Source organism: Bos javanicus, chromosome 20 (assembly GCF_032452875.1).
Source record: "Bos javanicus breed banteng chromosome 20, ARS-OSU_banteng_1.0, whole genome shotgun sequence".
In the NCBI taxonomy this organism is placed as follows: Eukaryota; Metazoa; Chordata; class Mammalia; order Artiodactyla; family Bovidae; genus Bos; species Bos javanicus.
In genome coordinates, this window is record NC_083887.1 from 30,359,379 (window position 1) to 30,375,612 (window position 16,234).

A 16,234-nucleotide genomic window follows, 5' to 3' on the forward strand; every position below is an offset into this window, starting at 1 on the left:
GCATTTTTTTCAGCTCAGGTATAAAACTGTGAACTAGAAAATTGAAATTAGTACCATGAGCTTATTTTTTAAATATCCAGGCTTTAATGAAAGAAACAGACTTGTTTGACACAGGCTCTTTATTTGCTTAACTCCCTAATTAAGAGCTACAGAAATCAGAGCTAATTATATTAAATATGAAAATCTACTGTGTCTACCACATTGTTAAAGTCTTCTAAATAAGCATTGTAGTGTTTTTTTTAATAATGCAATTAAAATCCTGATTCTAGTATTAAAATGTTCTGTTTCAAAGACCCTGAATGCACAGGAAAATAGAAGAGCATGTGTGTAAAGTCATTTATCAGTCACCAAACAATGATTTGCAATATTCCTAAATCCCATTTCCAAAGCTAGATTTTTTTTTCTTTGCATTTTCTCCTGTTCAATGTAGACTGAGACCAAATACACGTTGTAGGGGCTGTGGTTTGTAGTATATACACAAGCTCGCCTGATTAATCCTCTCCAAATTATAGTTACAGAAGTCAAACTCCCAAGTTCATCTTGAAGTGATTCTCCCTCTTAAAATAACTGCCTAAAAATTAGGTTGAACCATATGAAATTGCCACTTTTGAAGGTCAAAAACCATAAAATATTGGCAATTTCATGTGTCCAACTGCCTCACATAAATACTTTATATGATTTATCTTCAGTGGCTCCTCCCAGTCAAGCTTTCCCTAGTTTAGAGTCGTTCTTGAAGAGAATCTCCAGGAATTCTCACTCAGATTTGAAAGGATTATCACAGTATCTCCTTCTTTGTGCCTCTTAATCCTTGGCAAAGGCTTCCTAGTCTGGGACTTGATTCCGTCTGTACCTGAGACATGAGCAAGTCTGTCAGCGATGAAGGAGTTGCGGTGGTGAGTGTGAAAAAAAAAAAGGGTGACTGGCGGTGCAGTTATATTGTAAAATAGAGCCTTTTAAACATTAAAATTGAAGCCAGGAAAAAAAAAAAAAAAAAAAAAAACCCCTTCATGGCAAAGTGCAAAGGAAATTGCCTACCAAAACAGAATATTCTGCCAAATCGTAAGGTTAAATCTTCGCAATCTCAATAAAGGCGAATTCGCTTTGAAGTGCACGCGTTATTCTGTAAATGACCCTTGTGAGCAATTAGAAATCGGTCATTTCGGTTCCTGATTTCATTTGCGCTGAGAGGGGAGACTTTTAAGGGTGGTGATAAATCTCCCTGAGCTTAAAAGGCAGAGAGGGCCAAAGTGTGAACTTTTTACTTCAGCAACGGAAGCGAGAAATCAGAGTTTCATTAAAGCAAGAGACCTCCTTGGAAGCTGGCAGAAGAGGAGGAAAGGAAGCTAATTATGTCTTCCTTTTCTCTGCTTGTCCCACCAGTTTATAATCTGCTGCTTTAAAAGGTTTATCCTCAGCATCTTCTGCTTTCTCCCTCAACCCTCCCCTCCTGGGAGCGAGGGGAAAAAAAAAAAGTCAGCCAAGCACCAGGCTCCAGGTGGCTCTCAAGTACTTCACTGCCAAAAGAAAAAAAAAAAAAAAAAATCGTACGCTGGAAAACAAGTGAGAAAGGGGCTCCCCAGAGGGGACTGGTTCAGACTGGAAGGCAGCAACATTCGGAAAGCGCGAGGATACAGCTCGCACCGGTCTCCCGCGCGCCGAGCACAGGGACGCTTTCGCTGCAATTAGCCCGAGCTGGAGGCGCTGGCGGAGGCTGCAGGCTGCAGCGGCCCCGGGGGCCGGGCAGGGTCCCGCAGCCCCCGAGCTCCGGGCAAAGGCATCACGCTCCCTTCTCCCGGCTCCCCTGCTCTCCCCCGCTCTCCCAGCCCCTTCCCCCTCCCTCTTCTTGGCGTTCCCAGCAGCCGAGGGTTTCAGATGTCCCACCGCCGTTTGACCCCCTCCCTCCTACCCCCCCGCCACCCCCCCACCTCCGCTTCTCCACCCCTGCAAATGAGGTTTGACCAGCGGAGGCAGAGCCCACCTCTGGCTTAGAATCACTGACATTTAGACTCCAGGCTTCAACCTGTTTACAAGCGGGCTTTCCAAAGGAAGGGGGGTGCGGGGGGGAGGGAAAGAGGGCCAAACAAAACACCAACCGCCATCCCCCCCGCCACCCCAAACAAGAAGTGACTTTCTGGAGGCTTCAAATCAACAGGCACTACCAAAAAGAGAAAGCAACAGGGGGAAGAAAACAACGGCTACCCGGGCAGCCGCCTCCGGTTCTGACAACTCCGAGAGAAGCACTTTCAGAGCTGGCTAGAGAACGAGGGCTGGTGCGGAGAGGGACTAGACGCTGCCAACCGCACCGGGGCGCAGATAGCTCCCCCAGCCTCCCACCCCAACCCTTTTGGGTTTTGTTCACCGTGCTGTCATCTGTTTTTCAGACTTTTTTTTTTTTCCCCCTGAATTTAACATGGTGAAGAAAGGAGTGAAGAAGAGAACAAAGTAAACTCCTGGGGGAGTGAGGAGCGAGGGGGAGCGAGGGTGACCCACACCACCACCGCCACCACCAGCTCCTGCTACTGCGGCCACCCACGTCCACATTCACCAGGAGACCCAGGGGCGCGCGCGGCAGCGGATCCGAGAAAGGAGCGAGGAGAGGCAGCCGGCCCTTCCGCGGAGTTATGGATGTTGGTGCTTTCACTTCTGGCCAGATCCGAGCCCAGAGGGAGCTAACCAGTGGCCGCCACCTCCAGCTGTCTCCTTGCCTCGCACCAGGTCTTACCCTTCCAGTATGTTCCTTCTGATGAGACAATTTCCAGTGCCGAGAGTTTCAGTACAATGTGGAAATGGATTCTGACACATTGTGCCTCAGCCTTTCCCCACCTGTCCGGCTGCTGCTGCTGCTTCTTGTTGCTGTTCTTGGTGTCTTCCGTCCCTGTCACCTGCCAAGCCCTCGATCAGGACATGGTGTCACCAGGGGCCACCAACTCCTCTTCTTCCTCCTCGTCCTCGTCCTCCTCGTCCGTCTCCTTGCCTTCCAGTGCGGGGAGGCATGTGCGGAGCTACAATCACCTCCAAGGAGATGTCCGCTGGAGAAAGCTATTCTCTTTCACCAAGTACTTTCTCAAGATTGAGAACGGGAAGGTCAGCGGTACCAAGAAGGAGAACTGCCCGTACAGTAAGTAACAAATGCGCGTTCCCCTCCTTCCAGTTATCCACCCCCACCCCACAAGGGGGGTAAAATCTGTTCCAGATGTGGCCAGCTAAATATTTACGTCCCCAACTCCTGTAAAATGATTAAGTGGAATACTTTCACACTAAATCACCCCCCCGCCCGCCCCGTGTATACATTGTGCTGCCGCACCCCCTCCCCGCGGCGCGCTCCCTCAACACCCCCCACTCCGTTTGCCACCCCATCTGCCCTGTCTCCTTGGCTTGCCCCTCGCGGGACCACGCAGGGCGCCCAAGAGTTCCCTCAGTGCATAGATGCCCCTCTCTGTCTCCATCGTCCTTCCCCACCTCACCCCAAGGTCTCCTTTCCCTCCCTTCTGGAAATGGCTCAAGTAAACACATTTTGTTCTTTTCGCTGGCAATCTTATTAAGAGTTTCAGGACAGTTTCCTCAAGCTGAAAATAATTATCCGCTGTCAATTGTAGGGACTTTATGGGAACTTTAAGAGAGAAAAGTCAAATTCACTGTCTCCCCACCCCCGTCTCTTTACCCCACCACCACTGTAGATAGGAGGAAAACATTTTTCTGGTTTTGATTTTTTGTTGTTGTCGTTGGTCCCTCTTGTTGGTTTGAGTGATTGCAGTCCATGAAGTTAGCTTTTCAGGCACCACCGCTGCTATTTGTCTTCTGCCTGCCTTCTCTCTTGGTAACATGATGCTCATGTCTGCATTGTCAATAGCATATGCGCTGCTTTGTGGTGTCCTGTTGTACTCGTTTCTTCTGAAACCTCTCATATTGCAGAGGCATAGTACTACAGTGCTATAAACATCTGGGACTGGAGTCACACAGACCTCACACAAATTTCATTGTCATTCTTTTATTTTCAAAGTAAAAGTCATAAGTCTGTTTCCATGGTTATAGTTTATCCCACAGGATGAGGTTTCCTCCTCAGTACGAAGTATGCCCCCATCCTTTGATTTCTTGCCTTTTTCCTTTCTCCTTCCCTCTTTCTTTCCTTCCTTAGCTGTTTCTCCTCTTTCTTTCTTGCAGGGATGTGGGCTGGGTAGGGGGAGAGAGAACTAGAAGAGGAGGGCTGGACATTGTGTCTCTTCTTGAATCAGTCCAGCAAAGCCAGATTACACTGTTGGCTTCCTTTCCTGCTTACTTTCAAGTGGTGAGACTTATTCATCCTCTATTGATTGCAATTTGAAAGGATCGGGAGGCTGTGTAATGGCACACTGAAGACAGTAGACAATGACTTTAAACATCTTTAATGACCATTTAGCATTATCTCCATGGTGCTTCCAAGTCACCTTTTCAAGGGACTTTTTTGTGTCAATTGTTTGGGAATTCCAAGCATATATTAATATTTGCTAGCTAACTTAAAAAGAGAGTCATAGATTTCAGATTCCTTAGCCCAGAAAGTATCTGGTATTAATGGGAAAGACAGTTAACCAGAACTTAGCATTATCTTTTTAAAATAAAGATTTATAAGAATTAAGATTTATTTTTCTTATTTGGGGACTCACATTCAAAACTAACTTGTGTTCCTCCTCAGCTGCTACTTCCATGTACTAAAATTAGCAATATGTTTACAAGTAATAAAAATATTTGTATAGGTGTTTTAAAGTATTCCATCTTATGTTTATCACCAGAGATGAACCTGTATTCCTCTACCTATCTATATTTTTCCTGCTCTTATTAATTAGAAATAACTGAAATAAAGTCAGTTATGATGACTGTTTTTGCTATAATTTTGTATATGAATTTATTAGATATGATATGTAGTTGTTAGGTTATTGATTTAAATTTTTAATATTTTTATTCACTTCTAAAACAAAATAGTTATGGTACCATCCAGGTAGTATGATGGGGAAGAAGTGGTCCAACACTTACTGACAAGTGAGCTGGGACAGGGACTGAAATTTTTCTTTATATTTTTACTTCATGGAAATAACTCAAAAGAAATATAATATAATTTCAAAGTGTTATCCTTGAGCAAATTTTTTTTACAAATGACAATGTTATTGCTGTATTTTAAGTGTATTTATAATGTCATGTAAAGACCAATTATAGTAGTTTATTTATGTGTCTTAAATTACTATTTTCTCAAATAATGTACACTGTGTAATTAACCGTTTAGTAAGATGGTTTCCAGGGTACACATTAAAATATATTTTTACAGTAAGAATTATCTGCAAAGAGAAAAGTATATGATTTTTATCACATAAAAACAAGTGGAAATTTTTCACCCTGTCTAAAGTACACTAATACGTCTTCCATATGACAAATTATAACTGATAGTCCTTGTTAAAATTCTAATATCTTATATAGTAATGCAATCCTAATCAATGGTTGAAATGAAAGGAGGTGGAGCCTGCTCTGTTAATAGCAAGCCATAAATAATTTAGGCTTTCCAAAAACATCTGTATCAAGACATAACAAGTGAATAGTAAAGGTTGAAAAAGCTTTAATTTCACATGTGGCTGGGTAATCAGAATGCTGCTACAATTTCCAGCTGGACTGATTCAGCTGAACTACATGGTATCATTAAGATATTGTCTAAATGTTGCATAATTACATGAGAACAAACTTTGCCATGCCTACAGGGTATTCAGCCAGCCAGCCCACCAAATGGTAGCCTGTTAAATATTAGGGTATCTAACCTCTGATGTTCCTTGTCCAAAACCGCATTTCAGTAACATTTTCCTAAACAAGTTATTAATTATTCTCAATGTACAAAGCTGTTCTTTTAAGGTTTGCTTATTTGAAGCTTATTATTATTTGAAGCTTAATTTTCTTTGTTACTTTTGACCCTAGTATTATTGCTGCTAAAATACAGTAACAGCTTATCTCAGAGGCTACATGTTTGTGATGTCCTGAGTAATTAAATGACTGTTTCACTGGCTTTCTGCCAGCAAAATGCTAACAAAAGAGAAGTAAGGAAATCACCCATTAGCACTGCAAAATCATTTTTAGCTTCTACTTCCAAAGTTGGCTCCCAGAAATTGGATGGTTCTAAAAATATTACGTATGCTAGAGAAACTCTTCTCCATTTCAAGTGACTATTATAATTTTTTAGTGGTGGGGTAATTTTTGTTTGCTCCTTTGCCATTATGTGAGAGTAGAATAAAGGGAGCAGTGATGAATTATGTTTCTCCTGCTAGAAGTCTGAGAAAGCCTGAATAATTTAGAATAGCTGTGGTGTATCTGTCACTAGATATGCTCAGGCTCATTTAGGTTTGTTTTATCATTCTTTACATCTAGAGCTTTGCCCTTGAAACATTACCACTCAGCTCCAGTTCTGGCCTACTAGAAAGGCTGGATACAGCTGTTAAGTGCCCTTGCAACTGGGACTGGCGGTCTTATTTCTGGATGTCAGTAAAACAGCTGTGGGCTACTCCCATGATTGTCACTTATAGACAAGGGGATTCTAGTGAAAAGAAAATGCATCCCTAAACTTGAGACAGTCGAAGATAGATATTTTCAAAATGGAAAGCCATACCGCTAATTAGTATTTTCAGGAAAGGAGTATGGGAAATATTAGAGAAATCAGTGTGCACTGAGTATGCAGACTGTGCCCTGTTTCTTAAATATATACATCATTTGACACTCATAATCATTCTATGATTTAGATAAATCCACATCTTTCAAATATGAAAACTAACCCTCAAGAAAAGTAAATTGCCCAAGGCCATTCAACTGGAAATTGACAGAGCCAGATTCAAGCCAAAGTTGATTTGGTTTCATCATGACATTCCTTCTACCTCTCTACTACTGGCAACTTTGATGTCAATATTTCAGAAGTAGACGCCATAGGAAACTCTAAAAAACAAATTATCCAAATCCTTCATTGCTTCTTACTGTGTACACCAGTTTTTCATCAGAAGGAAATGGAAAGAGAAGTAAATGACAGTGGAGCAGAATGAATTATGTTAAAGTTATCATTGCAGGTGGCAACATGGTATCAGACAATGTTAGTGCACTCTCTGTGTGAAATACCGCTTTTGATATTGTGTTTGAGAATATAATTGCTTAGGGCACACAGTATACACATACATCCATCTCACAGAAGGCATTAGAAATACTTGACTAAGAAAAATCCATGAATATCATTAAATACAGCTGAGGACCAAATGTTTCATGGTTTCCACATGTAATAAAACAATTTGATTGTAAATACAAGTGTGAAATTGGGCTGTTGAAGAAACTTCTGATGTATGACTCTAAAAGGAGCAAATCTTAGAGACCTAAAGTTTTAAAATGACTCTGCAAATCAAAAGGTACTTAATTGTATAGGAATGATAGATTATTGCCCTGTACTCAATCAAGGTTTATGTTATGACTTTTTAATCAGGATTAGAGCTTATTTTGTAGGCTTCCCTGGTGGCTCAAACAGTTAAGAATCCGCCTGCAATGCGGGAGACCTGGGTTCGATCTCTGGCTTGGAAAGATCCCCTGGAGAAGGGCATGGCAACCCACTCCAGTGTTCTTGCTTATTTTAGGAAGAAGTTAAATAAGCTAAGGATATCATTTTTGAGGAAAATAAGGACTTGACTATTATCTCCTAATAAATATGTAGCAGTTTTCTGGGAAGAAAATGTACACAGTTTATGATTTCCACTGATAACTTGTTTAAGTTGTAGTTTTTTTCTAGAATTTGGTTGCGTAATTTACAACTGGCGGCATTTAATCATGAGGATTGAGGATTTATGAAGGTGGAAGGCACTATTTAATGTTTACATGACACTGTCCTGTTACCTTTACTGCATTCCTACCATATGGACCCTCCACTTTGATGGATTTATCATAAGCCCATTAAAAATGCACAATTACAGAGAGTTTCCCCTTTATAAACCTGATTTATAACCATCTACTAGAAGAAACTCAAGAGAACAGTTGGCAGAAATCACATGCTAATCATGGAGTATGAGAATTTAGAGACCTCAATCTCTAGGTTTTTGGGTAGTTTAGTAATCTAGTACCAAAAAGTATGTATCATTCTTTAAAAATAAATCTTTTCAATGTATTGTTTAAGCACAGAACTTAAAAGAAGAATTGTGTTTTATACAATGAAGGAAACCCCACTGCATGCATTTTTCTTCTACATTTTTTACTACTCAATTTAGAGAGAAAAGCCTCAATCCAGGTAATTTCTTCATTTTTTAATAAATTTATGGTAGAACCTGAATGGGCATTTTAAATTCCTATACAATTACCTTAATGTTCCGAGGCAAACCCCATTTATTATTCAAATGTCTGACTTTCCGCAAGCCAAAATGTTGGAAAAAAGTTGACGGCTCATTTGAAATGGAGCGAATATTCCTCACGTTTATGAGCTGTGTATGAATATCTCCATCTCTCCTAAGCCTTAAATGTCTGTATGCTTATCCAAAATTGAGTACAAATGATATTTCTTTATTATGCTTCAGAAGGAAGAGTCATACATGTGTATTAGTTCAAAGTGATTTTAATCTATCTTAACATTAATTCTGTGAACTTTGCAATGAAGAGTAATTCAGATGACATTTTTAGTATTACTGTTCCAACATTTGTCAGGATTAATACTTGATGTTTGCTTAATGTAAGTAAAATATTAGCATTTCCCTCACAGAAATTAAAGTTCTCTTTTAATTTTCCAGTAAAATTGAGCATACAATTTATGTTACTGTAATTTTAACACAGTTTTATTACAATCTAGAAAAGTAATGAACCTCATTTTGTCTTAAGTTGTTTTATGCAGAAGTATCTTAATTTTTCATGTATATTGCAAAGTATTAAGATCATTTACATTTGCCATTTTAAAAATGGTATTTGTTGCTTGGTTTTGCATACCAAAAGCACTTGCTTTTCTTAATCCGCACTATTTTTTTTGTCAGTGCTTATTACTTCTACCTGTGCTAGTCAGTCAGTTATAACAAATGGTAACCTAGAAATGTGCCTTTAAAATCAGTGTAAGAATATATCAGCATCTTGGGAAGCCACCAGTGACACTCTGATACCCAATTAATAAACAAAAAGTGTCGATGTTTTACAGAATTAGTTTAAAACCAAGTATTGATTTAGTCAGATTTTGCACAAATAGAATGTTCCAGGATATCTAAAAGGGAGCCAAGTCACCCACAAAATAATGGCTTTAAAGGTCCCCTTCCTTTTAAATCAGGTCAGTGGTGTTCTTTTCTTTGAACGCTAAGTTCTAATTGGAACAATAAATCAAAGACGACACTCAGAGTAGATTCCCATGTAAGGTGGACAACTGGACAGTGACTTTTTACTGCTGCCAACACGTGCATCCAATTACCATTTGATAGATTCATGGTGCTGGCAGTAAAGCATTGCCTCATTTTATAATTCACCTAATAATTCTTCAACCTAGACCTGTCTACCTTTACCTATATCTAATCTGTCACTATGTGTGTTATCATTAATGAGGAATTTTCAAATGTTTAGCATGCTTCCTACAATGAAGGATGACATTAAGATATTAATGAATTATTTAACTAACCATAATAGATGAGGTAAAGTATTGATTAAGTCAGTATATCCCCAACTTCAAGTAACTGTCAACTAAATATAACCTAATAATTTCGCTACATCTTAATTGTGAATAGTGTGGGCTAACTGGAACTTAATTCTAAATAGCAAAATTTAAGAACTTTAAAAAGAAATTCTAATTAAATAATTGTAATGGCAAACTTAAGAATTTTTTAACAGGTATTTTTCTATATTCATTATTATTTTCTTTCAATAACCTTATGTTAACATGTTTTCTAATCAACATATATTAATATGTTAATAAATGTATGTTAGTTCATCCTTAACTTTTTTTTCAGGCAACTGCCCTTATTTGAGGATAACTTGACATTTTCATAGAGTCTACAATTCAAGGCCCATCAACTGCTTTCTAATGTTTCTATATTGAGGCAGTTATATATCTGAAATGTCAGTATTGTGAATCCTTGATACATTATCACCCTTTTACTACTTCACTATTTTCTCCTCCTTCTTTTGCTTTCTTTTTTTTCCCCCTTTCCCTGGTTTCTAAACCTGTTATATTTCACTGAAGCAAGGGAAAGTCATCCATCGTCATTCCTTAGCATCTTGGTTATGTTTAGAGCCAGTAGCCTAGTCATTTTGGGATGTATAGTATCCAAAACATGTAGTTTCTATTCTATGCATAAAAGTCTTCAGCAATGCAGATTCCACATACTCTAGCAGGTGCCTCTCCTCACTGAATCTCCAGTAAATTCTCCATTATCCCAGCACTCAGGCCAGTTTCTTATAGCTTTGCCATTAGTGAAGTGAGCAAACCACTTCTGAGAATGGATGGTAATTGTCTGGTTACTAAGTCATCAATCTGCATTTTCCCTTCAGGTTAAATATTCTGTTCCAGTAACTCTCCCTACATGTTCATTTTACCTGTCTTCTAAAAATTGTTTTAGTATATGCAGGCAACCCACTCCAGTGTTCTTGCCTGGAGAATCCCAGGGACGGGGGAACCTGGTGGGCTGCCATCTACGGGGTCGCACAGAGTCAGACACGACTGAAGCGACTTAGCAGCAGCAGCAGCAGCAACAACATTTACTAAATACTTTGTCAATTTTGTGAACTTTTTCCTTTTGTCTGGACTCCTATAAGTGAGAGTAAAGATGATTTAGGAAATCAAATATTACTTATATTTTAATCATCATTTACTTCAAAAAGTTGAATGCTATTTTGGAGGTCTTTGTGCGTATGCATGTGTGCTAAATCGCTTCAATAGTGTCTGACTCTGTGACCCTATTAACCGTAGCCTGCCAGACTCCTCTTTTCTACAGATTCTCCAGGCAAGAATACTGTAATGGGTTGCCATGCTCTCCCTCCAGGAGATCTTTGCGACCCAGGGATTGAACCTGCATCTCTTACACCTCCTGCATTGACAAATCAGTTCGTTATCATTAGCATCATCTGGAAAGCCCCTTGGGGATGTCTTTAATATTTCCAAATTCCAGAATTTTACTTAAATTATAAGCTCCTCTGTATAACCCTGCCAATTGTAGCTCTCTAAAATGAAACCCATGTTCTCATTTTAATACTGGTTATCAAAGAAGAAAAATGTAAAATGTATATGCATTTGTATTTCAGGTTGACCAAATATAAAAATGCACATAGCTTTATTAGAAAGATACTGAGAAACTGAAAGGAGCTAAAATTTAAATTCATAGCATATGTGTATTCACATACTTCTCTCAAGAAAGAACTTTTGGCACTGATTTCTGAATTAGATTTATTTTTATTATATGCAGAATCTGACTGTTTACATATGTTAGATTGATTTGTTACTATAATAATAATTAAAAGCCAAGCTTCTTTTTACAATTAGTTTCAAATCATATAGATAGGCAGATATTGATAGATGGATTCCCAAAGCCTAAATAGCTTTGATTTACTGATAGAATTATTAAAAGACAAATTAATATTCTGCAACATGAAGAAACATGACACTAATTTATATACTATTTATGTTTTGAAGTGAAGTATATTTCAGTTCAGTTCAGTTCAGTCGCTCAGTCGTGTCCAACTCTCTGTGACCCCATGAATCGCAGCATGCCAGGCCTCCCTGTCCATCACCAACTCCCAGAGTTCACTCAGACTCACGTCCATTGAGTCAGTGATGCCATCCAGCCATCTCATCCTCTGTCATCCCCTTCTCCTCCTGCCCCCAATCCCTCCCAGCATCAGAGTCTTTTCCAATGAGTCAACTCTTCGCATGAGGTGGCCAAAGTACTGGAGTTTCAGCTTTAGCATCATTCCCTCCAAAGAAATCCCAGGGCTGATCTCCTTCAGAATGGACTGTTTTATTTACAGTGTGATTAATAACAGTAATTAACAAGGTTGTTGTTCAGTCGCTAAGTCGTGTCCAGCTCTTTGGGTCCCCATCAACTGCAGCATGCCAAATTACCAGATTTCTAGGGCACTTTTTGGAACATCTCTGTAGAAGGATGTGATTCCTCAAATATGAAATATGAAAAGAAAAAGTGCTAGGGATATTCATCCCTAAGATTAAGAAGTTGACGAATGAAATTACATAAGAAGTTGGCAAATGAAACTACATAAATGCTTTAAAGCTGAATCAAGAGGGATGGCAAAGAACATAATTAGAATGTTAGAAGCCAGAGGAAGAGCAGAGAGTCCATAGAGCATTTAGACACAGACTGTGAAAGGAAGAGGAGATGGTTTGCTGGAGTGATGAAGACAAGGGTTTTGAACTCTCAGGAAGGAGATCAAGCTAATGAGTAGCACTGCAAAAGGGCTGACATGACAAGAAAGGTGTGAGGGAAATGTAACCCAATCCCCGGCATTCGACTGGATGTTAAATGAACTGAAATGAGAACCTGCGATCTAAAAGGAATCCCACAGAAGTAATCGCAGCCATGGTATCAGAGTAAGGAAGGCTAAATCTGAGTTCCTGTTAAAGAGGCAAAAGGACAGAGGGGTTAAAAGTGTGGGCTTTGATTAAAAATGATTACAGCTATGGGCCTGGATCAAAAGTAAGCTGTGTAGACACAGAAGTGGGTGCATTTGAGGCTCCAAACTGCCGGACAATAGTGTATCGCTTGGGCAAGTTGTTATCAGTAGAACAAGGGTAGTAACAATACCTACCTCTTTTCTCCATGGTAAAGATGAAATGAGATGACTCATTCATTCAACAGAAATGTCTTAAGTGCCTGCATTGTGTCAGATACTATCGGACACTTAAATACATGCTGAACAAAGATAGTTTTGCTCTTGCAGAGCTTCACTTTACAGACAGTATCAAAAAAAAAAAAAAAAAACCAGACATATGATGAATAATTGGGGTAATTGTATGGAAAGCATGCTACCCTAACAGAAAACAGTTGGTAACTGTTTCAGGCTAGAGAAGCCAAAGCCTGTTGAAGGTGAGAGGTAGGAAGATGGGTAAAGCATGGAGAGAGTTTGGTGCCTCCTCTAAGAAGTACAGAAAATGCACACTGAGCCCAGGGTTTAGTGAGAAGATTGGAGAAGCTGGTATTCGTAAGAGCTTAATGGCGCCCTCATCAAATGAGTACTATACAAAGAAAAAGTATGATGCATCCTCTTATTGCAAGGGTAAGTATCAGGAAAGCAGCAAGCAGATTATTTGATGAAATGAGAGATAAATAATAGAATAGAAGAAAGAAGAAGGAATGAGGGATGCACTTGGAATTTTTTAAAGGCAGCAATGTTAGAACATCTGAAGTAATGTAAGATTTGGAATTGCAGTATCCATAATGTTCTGAAGGTTGGGGAAAAGCCTAGAAGTCTGGTTCATTAAGAGACTAGGCACTTTGAGAGACCAGCAGACATTTGAAAATTGAAGAGGACTCTAGCGGTTGAGTGATTAAGAATCCACCTGCCAGTGCAAGAACATGGGTTCTGTCCCTGGCCCAGGGAGATTCCACATGCCCCAGCGCTACTAAGTCTGTGAGTCCAAGTTCTAGAGCCTGTGAGCCGCAACTACTGAGCCTACTCTCTGCAACTTGAGAAATAAGACCCAGTGCAGACAAAAATAAAATAAATAAATAACATTTAAAAATAAAATTGAAGATAACTTGAGAAGAGAGTGAAGAGCTAAAAATAAAGAGTAAAGAAGGTAACAATTGTGTTCAAGGATACAGCAATAAAAGAGAACAAACAGAAGGAAATCAACAGCAAAGAAAGTAGGGACAAAACAGGTAACCATAAAGATTAGAAGAAGACAGATGACTGTATTAAATGGAAAAGTAAGTGACTCAGTTCTTAAATATTTCACAATAAATCTTATATTTTAAATTATATATTTAAATTATGATGTGGTTTTGAATCAGGATAATCCGAGATGCTCAGCTCTCAGGAAATTCTGTAGTTAAGCTTCTATCTCTTATCCCATGCCTGTGACCTTTTTGACCTATACCCTCAAAGGGTTTACAATCTAGAGGGGGAAACAGGAGATCTTCCCAGACAGTTGGAAGGTAACGCAAGGCAGCTTACACTAAATTCCAAAGAAGCAGGGTGGAACTTAAGTAAACAGTAGCCTGTGACTCGGCAGGGATGAATGACAAGGGGAGTGTCACACTGAGGAAAAGGAACTCCAGATAGATAAGAAAACCGGAGTAAGAAATATCCTAAAAGAGGCCCGGAACCATGTGGTCACAGAACCTGACATGAGACTTTTAGAAAATAACAGGCAGGTCAATGGGGTAGAGCAGAATTTGCAAATCAGTGGGTATCTTATGATATACAAACAAAATATGCCAGAATGTACCATCATGGGAGAGGAAAATATGTAAATATCCTTAGATTTGAGGACTAGGTTTTCTGCTAAAATATTACATTTACATAGTTTGCATTTAAAATTGGCCTTCTCTATTTTATATTTGTTTTATTTTTTGAGGTAAAGAAAAAAACAGAGAAAGCAGAGATATTTGAAAAGAGTATGAATTATAGTACAATTGACACAACCTAAAAATATTAAAACAGTAAGTTAATCTGCCAAAAAAAAAGAAAGCTCTGAACTACTTTTGTACTAGGTACAGGAAAAAGTCCCTGGAGGAGGGCATGGCAACCCACTCCAGTAATCTTGCCTGGAGAATCCCATGGACAGAAGAGCCAGGTGGGCTGCAGTCCATGGGTTCGCAAAGAGTTGGACACTGAAGCGACTTAGCATGCACTCAAGCACAGGAAGAAGCAGTTCTGATCTACACCAAATGGCATCATGTTTAGCATTCCTGATTTGCTAAATGATCGCTACTTAAAAATTTAAAATAGCTTCTCCTGCAGAACTTCTTGACTTATACCCACCCTTGGGAAGAGATGTTTGCACTTTCACAGCAGATTCCCAAAGGGAACTACTAAACCCTCAATTTTACTTGCTCTAAGGTAAGGTAAGGTGAAGTCGCACAGTCGTGTCCGACTCTTTGCGACCCCATGGACTCTTTGCGAGTCTACCAGGCTCCTCCGTCCATGGGATTTTCCAGGCGAGAGTACTGGAGTGGGTTGCCATTTCCTTCTCTAGAGGATCTTCCTGACCCAGGGTTCGAACCCAGGTCTCCTGCATTGTAGGCAGACGCTTTACCGTCTGAGCCACCAGGGAAGTCCTTAATCCTTAGTCCAAAGGGAACTACTGAACCCTCAATGTTACTTGCTCTACCTGTGTATTTTTTCTCATTGCTATTCTAAATTGTCTTAGAGTTACTTGGTTTGGGCGATTAGGAAGAAAAATAAAATTGACTACAGCTCTTTTTCTTGCAAAAGAGTAAACAAGTGTGTCTAAGGGAGTAGGATGCTGACAGCATATATGCAACTGCACCCAGTATTAAGATGATGAGCTTTGCAGACAAACTTATTGATGCAGAATCTGGGTTCTGAAACTGTGAAGCTTCACCCATGGCCTTGACAAAGGACTCCAAGGAGGGACTTGATCTGTGCAACTGTTAAGTGAGAATAATCATATCACCTACCTCATCATTGTTGGAAGGATAAGTCTGTAAATTTACATGTGAGACTATAAATGTAAACTCGACATAGGATCAGTATATTTTAAGAGCTCAAAAATGTTAGCTCCTATTACTATTTTATGCTATGACTACTGTGTTGCTTTTAATTATCCCATTTTCTGGAAAGATCTCTAAGTCATAGGATAATAAAAAATTAAACAGAAAAGCTGTATCATACCACCTTACTTCCCTGGTGGCTCAGACAGTAAAGCATCTGCCTGCAATGAGGGAGACCTGGGTTCTATCCCTGGGTCAGGAAGATCCCCTGGAGAAGGAAATGGCAACCCACTCCAGTATTCTTGCCTGGAGAATTCTATGGACAGAGGAGCCTAGCAGGCTATAATCCACAGGGTTGAAAAGAGTTGGACATGATTGAGTGACTTCAGTTTCACATTCACTTTTCACCACTTTACTTCGCTTTATAGTTTATACAGAATTTTAATGTTTTCATTAATTGATTCTCAGAAAAATTCTGTGTAATGGGTCACTGTTACCCCCTACTATCCTTTTTGTTATTGTTTAGTTGCTGAGTTGTGTCTGACTCTTTCATGAACCCATGGATTAAATAGCCCACCAGGATCCTCTGTCCATGGGATTTCCTAGGCAAG

General features: G+C 39.6%; 1 protein-coding gene across 1 annotated transcript in view; it reads left to right on the forward strand.

The window, feature by feature from the left end:
* Positions 1-1,958: 1,958 nt before the first annotated feature.
* FGF10 (fibroblast growth factor 10) overlaps positions 1,959-16,234 on the forward strand; it is a 98,213-nt gene continuing 83,937 nt past the window's right edge. The window contains exon 1 of the mRNA XM_061393582.1: positions 1,959-3,118. Within this exon, the coding sequence (XP_061249566.1) occupies positions 2,779-3,118 (340 nt within the window). The 5' untranslated portion in view covers positions 1,959-2,778. The remainder of the gene's footprint in view (positions 3,119-16,234) is intronic.